The sequence below is a fragment of the Branchiostoma belcheri genome, unplaced genomic scaffold, assembly GCF_001625305.1.
Source record: "Branchiostoma belcheri isolate BF01 breed outbred unplaced genomic scaffold, Haploidv18h27 scaffold25, whole genome shotgun sequence".
Lineage (NCBI taxonomy): Eukaryota > Metazoa > Chordata > Leptocardii > Amphioxiformes > Branchiostomatidae > Branchiostoma > Branchiostoma belcheri.
Window position 1 is genome coordinate 1,648,331 of NW_017803854.1, and position 12,478 is coordinate 1,660,808.

The window sequence follows — 12,478 nt, forward strand, 5'->3', positions numbered from 1 at the left end:
ATATATATATATATATATAGCTACATATACTAGTACTCTTCTTTCTTCTTGACCATGTTCATGACCCAAAGAGATTTCTGATTACTATGACCTCCGGCCGACAGCAACCAGAAACTCTCTGAACCTCTATTTAGAGTATGAAATATTTACATTGTATATCTAGCTACATGTACTACATGTACTGATGTAGTGCTCTTCTTTCTTCTTGACCCCTTTCATGACCCAAAGAGATACTTGATACGAACTACAGACTCCACAATTTTCCGCCTGACAACAACCAGAAACTCTATAAAGACACACATTCTATTTTAGAGGCTGCCCTTTGTGGTGCTGCCTGTGACATTCAGCCTACAGGTGGCCTTTTTAATCACCGCCTCCGAGGACTTACATGTAAGAACCAACTGGGTTGATCTTTTTATAGAAATTCAAGTCTACATTCTAATGGAAGTTCCTCCTAGCTGCCTTCAGAGAGACTAAGGCTCAGTTTAGACTAGAAATGCTTAAACTTTAAGGGTTTCGGGGTAGAAAAACATTTCCGATGGGCTAACCGTTCCCACTCTAAAGGCGAAAAAATGGTATTTTATGCGCTTTTATGAAACGTATGAAAAAGATACTTGGATGTTTGATACTGAGATACCGAGATAGTGTTTGTATTTTGTACACTTTGTATATATTTATATTGTAATTCTACTATTGATTGTAACTGAACTGAAGAATTTGCAAAGACCCCTGACCTACCTCCCCTTGACCTCTTGAAAAACGGCTTAGGCCGAAGAGTTGTACTGATACCAACATGTACTGTACATTTCAAGGTTAAATAAAGGTTGAAAAAAAAAAAAATACACAGCAAGTTTTCTCCACTTGCTTCTGCTTAATTTCTTCAAATTCTGGAGCTGAATGTGGGATGCTACATTAATTATCTGTGTGGAGAAAAAGCCTGTTATGTGATCTTTGTGGTACTGCCTGTGACATTCAGCCTACAGGTGGCCTTTTTAATCACAGCCTCTGAGGACTTACATGTAAGAACCAACTGGGTTGACCTTTTCATACATACAGCCCCTGCGTGAAATTCAAGCCTGGATTCTAATGGAAGTTCCTCCTAGCTGCCTTCAGACCAGAAACTCACTTTAGACTAGAAACGCTTAAACTTTAAAAACATTTCCGATGGGCTAACCGTTCCCAGTCTAGAGGCGAAAAAATGGTATTTTATGCGCTTTTACTTTAGGAAACGTATGGAAAAGTTTTCTCTACTTGCTTCTGCTTAATTTCTTCAAATTCTGGAGCTGAATGTGGGATGCTACATTAATTGTCTGTGTGGAGAAAAAGCCTGTTATGTGATCTTTGTGGTACTGCCTGTGACATTCAGCCTACAGGTGGCCTTTTTAATCACCGCCTCGGAGGACTTACATGTAAGAACCAACTGGGTTGACCTTTTTATAGAAATTCAAGTCTACATTCTAATGGAAGTTCCTCCTAGCTGCCTTCCGAGAGACTAAGGCTCACTTTAGACTAGAAACGCCAGCACTTTAAGTGTTTCGGGGTAGAAAAACATTCGCGATGGGCTAACCGTTCCCAGTCTAAAGGCGAAAAAATTGTATTTTATGCGCTTTTATGAAACGTATGAAAAAGATGTACAGCAAGTTTTCTCTTAATTTCTTCAAATTTGGAGGGAAATGAACACTAAATAGTGTGGAGAAAAATCCTGTTATGTGATCTTTGTGGTACTGCCTGTGACATTCAGCCTACAGGTGGCCTTTTTAATCACCGCCTCCGAGGACTTACATGTAAGAACCAACTGGGTTGACCTTTTTATACATACAGCCCCTGTGTGAAATTCAAGCCTGGATTCTAATGGAAGTTTGTCCCAGCTGCCTTCAGAGAGACAAATTTGATTTCTGGCGACAGACGATTTCTCACTCAGACATGCATGCACTGTGACGGCCTGATGAAAGTATCAGGATGCACAAGAAAAATTGTCTGATGGATCAAAATGATGTTAGCAAGGTTGGAACGTATCGCGAATGTCAGGGGAACGTAAAAATGGTACTGGTACCCCGGAACAATTTAGGAATTTTTTCAACCCTGCTCGATCTGACTTGGATGCAGGGTGACAGCCTGATGAAATATCAGGATGCAAAAGAAAAATTGTCTGCTGGATCGAAATCATGTTAGCAAGGTTGGAGCATACCACAAATGTGAAGGGAATGTAAAAATTTTGGAATTTTTTCTAGTCAACCTTGCTCACTCTGACTTGCATGCAAGGTGATAGCCTGATGAAATATCACGAATTTGATGCAGAAGAAAAATTGTCTGTTGGATCCAAACAATGTTAGCAAGGTTGGCACGTATCATGACTGTCAAGGGAACTTAAAAATGGTACCAGGTACAATTTTTTTTACTCAACGATTTCTCACTCTTATATGCATGCAGGCTGACGGCCTGATGAAATATCAGGATGCACAAGAAAAATTGTCTGCTGGATCAAAATGATGTTAGCAAGGTTGGGACGTATAACGAATGTCAAGGGAACGTAAAAATGGCCCCTCGGAACAATTTTGGGATTTTTCTTGCTCACTCTGACATGCGTGCACTGTGCTGGCCTGATGAAATATCAGGATACACAAGAAAAATTGTCTGCTGGATCGAAATGATGTTAGCAAGGTTGGAACGTAGAACAAATGTCAAGGGAATGTAAAATGGTACCCACTTATTTTTCTAGTCAACCCTGCTCACTCTGACATGCATAATAGGCTGAGGGCCTGATGAATTATCATGATGCACAAGAAAAATTGTCTGCTGGATCGAAACGATGTTAGCAAGGTTGGGACATATCACAAATGTCAAGGGAACGTAAAAATGGTACCCCGGAACAATTTAGGGATTTTTCTTGCTCGATCCGACATGCATGCACGGTGACGGCCTGGTGAAATATCAGGATACACAAGAAAAATTGTCTGATGGATCGAAATGATGTTAGCAAGGTTGGAACGTATCGCGAATCATCAGGGGAACATAAAAATGCTCCAATTTTTTCTAGTCAACCATGTTCACTCTGATATGCATGTAGGCTTACAATATCATGATGCACAAGAAAAATTGTCTGCTGGATGGAAATGGTTATTAGCAAGGTTGGAACATATCACGAATGTCAAGGGAACGTATAAATAGTACCCAGTACAATTTTTCTAGTCAATCTTGCTCAATCTGAAATGCATGTAGGCTGACAGCTGGTGAAATATCACGATGCTCAAGAAAAATTGTCTGCTGGATCGAATGAAATGATGTTAGCAAGGTTGGGACGTGCATGCCATGAATCAGTTTTTCTTGCCAAACTTGCTGTACAAATTAGTATATTTTTCATCTCCACACATCTTCAGATTTTCTTCAGTCAGTCTCTCATAGCCCAACCTTGTCATCTTTCCTTAAAAAAACTTGAAAAAGAAAAGTGGACCCCCTCAAGCAAGTGGAACAGCCTTCTCAGTACCCACAGGGGCATCCTTGAGTCTCCAATCCCAGCTGGAACTAAGCTGGAGTAGGGGTAATCTTACCTGATGGATGTTTAGCTCTGACAGCTTCCCTGCAAGTGTTTGTTTACCTGGGCTCAATGCTTGGAGAGGCGAATCAACACTTTGGGGGTAGAGGTCAGAACAGTTTGCTAACCAAATATACAATGTACGTTATCAAAGCAATACAGTGTAAAGGTTATTCTATTAAAAAGTCTCAGAGGGACTAAGATGTTTCTATACCCCTCATTACTTTGGTATAATGTATATAACATTAGCAGTTCATGTCATTAAGTTTATCAAACAAAGTTAGCAATTCTTCAAATTACTGGAATTTGTGCCATACACAATTTGCACACAAAAGATACATGTAAACTCTGAATGCTTACTGGAAGGCATTTACTCATGGGCAAGACTTAATTGTTGTTTTCCTGACATTTGAAGGTCAAACATGTTGTGACCTTGAGGAAACCAGGTGTGGGAGGGGGAAGGGTGACTCAGGGTCACAAGACACTCACTAGTGTCACCACAGGAGACAATCATTCACTTGTGAATCTTTGGGAAACAATTTGGGAAATTGCAGTCGGGTTTACCAGACTACTCCACCCACTGTCAACCCACACAGTTTTGTGGAATATTTGTACACAGAGATAAGATAGTTTGTTGTTTGAAGTTTGATGTTTTTGTGATGACATTTAATGTTAAAATTGAAGGCTGTCAAATATGTCCAATGAATGTTAAAATGTTACTAATTTTACTTAGGGGACTCTACCTACATTGCATAAATATGTGTTGCAAATTATTATAATGTTTGCGCAATGTACTATGTCGAGTAAAGTCATGTTAATTACAGTACATGTATTTTATTATGCATTCAAATACTGTATAGCACTCCACAACACTCTCCCAACACAGGGTTAAATTCAAGGCTGTCTGTTTGCCTAGACGATAACTGATGACCTTTCCAACTGACGTAGATAGGATTTTTAAAATTGTCAGAATGTCACACAGTCTGTGTCACAGAAAGATATGGTCTATATCACATGTATCTTGATATAACATCTGGCCACAAATATTAAGGTCTAATGTTTATGTATGCAGTTATGCAGACAGTCACATGGTTCACATATTCTGTAACTGTGTCTACTGGGAATTAGATAATTATGGAGGTTTGGAAATAGACTAGAAATGAAATTTTTAAGGGAGGGAGGTCTAGGATAGAGGCTACTTAAATTTACAATGTATGTTGATGTTTTGGTTCTGTATTTTCATTTTGTATACGTTGATGGTCAGCATTCCCTATGCCTTTTAAAGATATTTTTGTCCTTTTGAAATCGCAAGAGAGCAATACACATATTCTTAATTTAATAAGCATTAATTTTATGAAATTACATTATACATTATGTCCTTATATGCCCAAACCAACATGTACTGTACATTGTCATTTAATAGTAATTACCCTAAAGATTTATAAGAAAATACATGTACATTAAATTATGATCATGTATAGATAAGTAGAACAGAAAATTTCCATCTCCAAATAGCGCCCCTCTAATCATGAGCTCTGCAAAGCGTCAGCCTAGTTCTTCCATGACCAAACCCACATCGCAGTCTGCAATATTTATGAGATTCCGAACGCAGTAACCTTTCCACAAACAAGGTTGTTGCTTTCACATGATGGTTGTTTTTTTCCTCCCATTTTCTTCTGATCTAAGGTAACGTTAATACACAGTGTCAGGCCATGAAAGATTTAGAGTGTTCTCGAGTTCAAATGGTTCATTTACTAGATTGTATCATAACCAGATGAATAGATATTTATCTGAATGTATGCCCCCAGACCCACAGGTTACACACATTGCAACAGCTGTGTCGATTGTGTATATAGCAAAATATACAAAGATTTTTGTATGGCTGGTTGAAGGTTATAATTATTGTGTATTGCCTCTGTGTTGATTCTCTGTTGATATCATACAAACATCAAAATTCTTATCATATTTCCATCTAAATGATGGTCATAGAAATTGAGTCACATATATTCTGAAGATTAAGTACCTACAAAATATAGTTTTTATGGGTATACTAGTATCATACATTGTGTGTACATACATAAAACTTGCGCAAATGCTCATGAGAATACAGTACTCACAGTGAGGAATTTACCTGTTTACTATAAACTTATGAAGAAAAGACAGTGTTCTAGCCAGGCCTTTTTAGCACAGGGGCCCCTATGCTATAATTTTGACCCCTATGCTAATAATTTTGACCCCAGTATGCTGTAATTTTGACCCCTATGCTAAGTTTCAACCAGCATAGGGGTGTTTTGGGAGGGAGAACCTTCATACATCTTGCAAAAAATGAAAATGTAACTTTAGAATGAAGCTATAGCAAAATCTGTTCTACATTAAACAAGAAAATAGTGTCTCGGGGGGTTATGAGTTTCAAAATTTTCTAGCTCAATGATTTGTGCCACGAAAGTGTCTTCTGTACCTGACCCCTATGCTATGAAAAAATCCTGGCTAGAACACTGGTGACAGAGTACCCGGGAAGTCCATTTGGCCATTGAACTAGTTGTCAGCCTTCCAATATCGGGAAGGTGATTTTGTCTGGCCTTGAAAACTTGCCATATTGGCAGTTAGGACTGAGGAATGAATTACTTGCCAATGTAGGTTACTACAGGCCATTCTTCGTAACACGGTCCGTGGATATTACGCCTTTCTTATGGTGTCAGGTAAGGTCATCGTCATCTGCGTCATCCGACAGGTTTACGACGGAAAATTGAGGGCGTTCTTCCACTTAGGGACAGTTGCAAATTGTGGAAGACAATTAAACCGTCTTGTGCCGGGAAAATTGTCAAAGCTGCTTATAGATGGTCTGCTCCAGGATACTTTTGATAGCCTCATCTCAAAATACAATGATGAAAATCATGCGATATATGATCATGTTATAAAAAAAAATACTGGGTACCCAAAAAAAGAGCTGTTCATGTTTTTTTTGACTACTGATGCTGTTCACCTAGATAGTTGTAAATTGTGGAAGGCAATAAACTGTCTTGTGACGGAGAAGTTGTCGAAGCTGCTTATAGATGGTTCGCTTTGCCATAGCCTCATCTGAAAATCCAATGATGAAAATCATGTGATATGTGATTATGACTGCATCAAGTTCCTAGGGTTACATGTAGGCAACAAGGGAAGGGTTAAAAAAATACTGGGTAACCAAAATAAGAGCTGTGCATCTGATTTTTTACTACCAGTATAGTGCTGTTCACCTAGATACATGTATTTGTGTGTACATGTGCTAGGTCATGTAAAGTTACTTTTGTACACTAGCATAAATTTAAGTGTGAAAAATAATAAAACCTTGTCAAAATTTTCACATTCAAGCTCAGAGGAGAGGCAGTTAAAAGGTTTGTAAAATTTTACATTTTGGAGTCTGAGACTCTGACACCCAAAAATGCACCCAAAATCTTTTCCTGTGCTCCCAAATTTCAGTGCACCTCTTTTAAAAAAAAGTATTTCGACCCATGCTTAAAAGAGTCTATACATGTACACATAGATTTCTAATTGTAGTTTTATAATATCCTACATGTATGAGAATTTTGCAGTGTATTGGTATTCAGCTGACAAGATAACCAGCGTGTGTTGGATTGTAGCTGCGAAAGTTAATCCCAGGGATTATTGAGATCCATTAGACTGATGGAGAAGAATCAAACTCTCAGGATTGTTCAGCTTTATCATAGTTAAAAGAGCAGATGCACCCTGATGATATAGAAGAATGATATTCAGCTGACTAAAAACTTGCCACATAAATTTTTCCAGTTGCAAAATTCCATAGTACAAAATGTATACAGTACTGTATCTCTAGTGAGATGCTGGCTAGTGGAAAGGGGGTCTAGAATTAACTCCAAATCACTCAAACCATCTGATGAAGTACTTAGGATCCCAGTTAGCAACGAAAAGATGGCTAGAATAGTAAATATTAATAAGACCGCTAAACGGCATCTCATATTGGCCCTGTACAAGGCGTACATGTATTTGAAGCTGAATTATGAAGAGAGGTAGTTGTATCGGGTACAAATTTGGCTTCAATACTGCTTTAAATTTACTTGACAACGTTAACCTCCTCCAATGTGCAGCCAACATGTTGAGAGACCATATGTTTAAGAGCAGATTGGTGTACTTTGATGATATATATGTCTATATATATATACGAAGTGGAGTTGTAATGAAAGGTAGTTGTATTGCCGTACAAATTTGGCTTCAACGGTCTGTTTTTACTTGACAACCTCCCCCAATTAAATGTGCAGCCAACATGTTGAGAGTCTGGTTTGTGGACATACACACTAATGAACGGTGATGTTTCTGCACAAACTAATGGACTCCTCATGGAGGCAAACTGTTAGGACACCATTTCTGCCCATTACTGCAAATGGCTGGACCAGCTAACACGGCGGTAAGATGTCCATATATCCGCTGGAATGGCCGGCTGCCACCCTGCCCATTTGAAGGTTGTTTCCAAGGGGAAAATGGGGACATGTCCTAGTCGTTTAAATTTTGTTTGAATGGTTTTTATTAAGCTTTTGAAATGGTTGTTTCCAAGGGGAACGTGAGGACATGTTGTTGTTGTTTTGATATTGTTGGAATGCTTTTTATTAAGATTTTGAACATGATCTTGCACCTCAATGAGAATAATGTAGTTTATCAAGATTTGAAATTATATACAGGTTATTATGGATTATTTTGTCAAAAGGTCTACATTGTAATCATATTGTAAGGCTTTGGCTAAAAAATAACAACACTGTATGTAACATTATACTAGTAGCTTACAGACTTATTATATGTCTGATGTCTGCACTTTTAACCTTACAGTAATCTTGAATATAAATTATTCATATTTACAAAAAGTTTTTGAAGTAAATCTTATTAAGTTATTCAGTGTTTGTCTATTCTTCTATTCTCGAAATTTCGTCCTCTGAAGTCCAAGTTTGCGTAGCCACCCAAATCCAACAAAATCTGTCTAAAACTGCCGCCATATTGATTTTATCATTCTCGATGGTCGCACGGAGGAAAATCAAAATTTCCCAGTCGGAGAGCAGGATCAGCGAGCGGGCCATAAAGCTGCGAAAATCCTGCCGTGAATTTCATATCCGTGACCCGTTCGATAATAATTCTTTACAGATGGATCAATATCGACGGCCTTGGTCCAGCCATTACCATAAAAAGGTCCCCAGATGGCATAACGGCGTCGGCGGCCATTTGTTTTTTCCATATGCTCAGTTTACAACTACTCTTCCAAACAGAAGTTAACGCTTGGTCTTATTACCTTCGCTAAGAAGGTTATCTTTTCAGTATAGTGTTTGTGTGTGGTTTAGCGAGATAACTTGAGAAGCAGTGGATAGATTGGGATCAAACTTAGTAGGTGGGTAGGTCTTTATGAGACCTAGAAATTATTAGATTTTGGGTACCCTGGCAGCTTTCCTAGGTACTGCAGCAGGACGTCCGGTTTGGATACTTCGTGATCTAGACATGCTAGTTTTTTTTTTTAGGCATTTTTATATGTCAGGCTTTCTTTTTTTCAGGCGGCAAATGGATATTGCCTTGCGTATTTCATACTGTCTCGCCAATTTCATACTGTCTTGCAGCCACAAAAAGATCTCCTTGGAGATTAGTTTTAAAAGCTTTCTTTTTTCTTTGGTGTAAAGTTGAAATGCTGCCTCCGTGCTTCATCAAACAATGCCGTAGCGGTTCTCCCATTGGGTTCATATAGCTGACCCTCGGAGACAATGAAAGGGCCTCAGGTTTTACGATCGATGCAGTTAATTTTGGTAGCCAAAGGAACGTCGGACCAGAGGTTGTGGAAAGGCAATCACTAGGTAGCGTATGAAATTAGGCAGTAAAAAAAAAACATATATAAGTTAAAATTGGAATACATCAAAGGCATCTACCGCTATATGCTGTAAATAGGGATTCTACAAATTTTCACAAACTTATAAAGTGCCGATACAACTGTTTTTTTAGAAGCTTGAAGGATAGATGATGGCTCAGTACCTACTGAGTGAATCAGAGTCGTAATTTGATATTTTCACCCCGTTATGGGGGCATTTTTCACGCGGCCCCATCAGAGTGAAATTGCAGAGTCAACACATATTGGTGCTGATGACTCTTCAGTGTCATTTTCAAGGTCTTACGAGAAGCGCGATAATCAAATAGGAAAACTAAAGGGGACTAAAGTTGATATAAAAAATTTGTTTCAGTACAGTACTCTACTAGTGCTATAGCACAAGAATAAAACACAATTTGCTGTGATATGTTTGGTCTCTTATAATATATAAACACCTGTACAAATGTATGCTGCGGCCACCTAGGTTAACACACAGTAAAACAGTTGCAAACCTACTAAATATAATTATGCACCTAAACTTTTCAAACTGCACATAAAATTTTGTGAAAATTGCAGAGTCAACACATATTGGTGCTGATGAATTCCAGTGTCATTTTCAAGGTCTTACCAGAAGCGCGATAATCAAATAGGAAAACTAAAGGGAACTAAAGTTGATACATTGGTACAAGATACAAGAAATTTGTTTCAGTACAAATGTACTTACTGTACTGTAGCACAAGAATAAAATACACTTTGCTGTGATATGTTTAGTCTCTTATATTACAATGTATATAAACTACAATACAAATGTATACTGCAGCAGTCTAAGAAGGTTAACACACAGTAAAACAGTTGCAAACCTGAATAAATATAATTATGCACCTAAATTTTTCAAACTGCCCTGCCACCCCATCAGAGTGAAAATTGCAGAGTCAACACATATTGGTTCTGACGAATCTCAGTGTCAGATTCAAGGTCTTATTACGAGAAGCGCGACGGTGCAAAACGAGGTAAAGAGTGCGGTTGATTTACGCCGACGTTGCTACCTGTGAAATAGAATTGGATTGGAAACTTGGAGTGACGGATGGCGATGGCATTCACTCGACAGGTAGCATGCATCAGAGCCTAGATCCTGCTGGATAAGGGATGCTTCATGTGTAGTACAGGGGTAGGAGGGAGACAAAAAAGGGTTAATGCTCCACCCCGAAGTTTAAAACTTTGCAGTATGGAGTGACGGATGGCAATGGCATTCACTCGACAGGTAGCATGCATCAGGGCCTAGATCCTGGTGGATAAGGGACAGCTCATGCGTAGTGCAGGGGGATGGAGGGAGACAATAAAGGGTTAATGCCCAGCCCCTACAACTCATCCACCCAAAAGGTGGTTTATTTGACTACATAAGGCCAAACCAATTTAATTTCTTGGTTAACGGATTCGCTCGCTTCATTTTTTTTCTTATTTGCAAATAAAAATAAAAATTCAGAATCAACTGCAAAATGCTGACATATTTTGCCCAGAACAGTTGAAAACAGTCCTTTTCATCCTAGTTGTTACAGTTATTCCATCTTTCAATGCAGTAGTATCATTGAAAGTTCAAAATTCATTGTTTAAATTTTGAACCAGCCTGGTGTGTTGACTTCATGGCTCCTATCATACCATTTTGGGCCATAATAGGATGCCTAGACCTGTTTTTATTGTTATTTTTTTTTCGCCCGCCCGCTCCATTATTTTGCTAGAAAAATCCGTTAACCAAGAAATTAAATTGGTGTGGCCTAAGTGTACTGTATCACAGTGTATTTATAGGTTGATGCAAGAAAGTACCTAAACATACATGTAGGGTACAATCAAATGTGACTTACTTTATTAAGGTGTTTACTTCATTAATCATTTTTGCTTCTCTTCTATTCAGAATGGATCGAGCTGGCAATGCAGGGCAGAGCACAGGAGATCTACAAGGAACCAACCAAAGTGAGTTGTCAGTTGCATCAATATATTTCTTTTACAAAACTATGCCAAGGATCAAATCAGTAATTGAATAATAATAAGAATAATATAAGATTGCCAACAGTCCTTATCTACATAGATTTGGGTTTATCTGCACATTTGTCAAGACAGAGTTCAATTGGGAATTCAGGAAGCTGATGATTTTAAGCAACCCTCCAACCCTGCACAGTTTCTGTTCTAGTCCAAACTAATTTACTAGTGTGCCATACAGTCTCCTTGGTTGTTCCAGTAAATTCATGAAAAGCCAAAATATTTAATTCTATCGTGTCCCTGTGGTGTAGTGGCATCAGCTTTATCTTTTATCATGTCTGCAGGTTGTGCTGTACAGCCTTGGCTGGGCCATCTGTGCAGCCATCGGGATCCTGTTCATCGTGATCATGCCGATCGTGGGGCTGTGCTTCTGCTGCTGCCGCTGCTGCGGGAACTGTGGAGGGAAGATGCAGCAGACGGTCAGGGACAGCATGGTCTGCAAGAGGAGGGTCTTCGAGGTCTTCCTCTTCGTGGTCACCATACTGATTGCGTGAGTTTATTATTTATAATTTTTTACTCGTTTGGAGTTAAAAGTTTTGTTGGAACACAAAAGATTGTTCTCACCTACAAAATGTAGAGCCTTTGACCCAACAGTCAGTAGACACTCGTCACGTGGCTTCTCAGAAGTGTATCTTGAATACTGGGTCAAAGGTACCTTGTAAACAAGAGGGGTGAAAGAGGCTATGTACATCAGAGCCCAATACTCTAGTGCCATATGCATGATGTGGTTCTTGAAGGACTTCAACTTAAATACGTAGTAATTGTAATTCAATAAAAATCATTTTGGCTGTGTTACTTCACAATGGCTGGTTTCCATGAAACTATACTGTCAGCAACAGGCAAGACAAAAATGTTGCAACATCAACCAAACATCCAAAGAAAACTGAAAAATCCAGGCTCAACGCATAACGTTCTACCTATATGCTACATACACCTACGCAAAGATGCTAACATGTCCTGTCTCTCCCCCCAGAGTTGGTATGGTGTTTGCGTTCCTGTGTAACGATGTTGAAACAGAAGATTTACATTTAAACCTATAATTACCAACACAGATGAACTTTCAT

At 38.7% G+C, this 12,478-nt stretch overlaps 1 protein-coding gene across 6 annotated transcripts in view; it reads left to right on the forward strand.

The window, feature by feature from the left end:
- The window catches only part of LOC109471442 (prominin-1-A-like), a 49,673-nt gene that overhangs the window by 12,611 nt on the left and 24,584 nt on the right, over positions 1-12,478 (forward strand). For 5 of the 6 annotated variants that reach the window (XM_019770755.1, XM_019770756.1, XM_019770758.1 and 2 more), the window contains exons 2-3: positions 11,290-11,348; positions 11,699-11,904. In XM_019770755.1, coding sequence (XP_019626314.1) covers positions 11,290-11,348; positions 11,699-11,904 — 265 coding nt within the window. Of the gene's footprint in view, positions 1-11,289; positions 11,349-11,698; positions 11,905-12,387; positions 12,422-12,478 lie in introns of all 6 variants that reach the window. The other variant, XM_019770757.1, reaches the window with a different exon arrangement.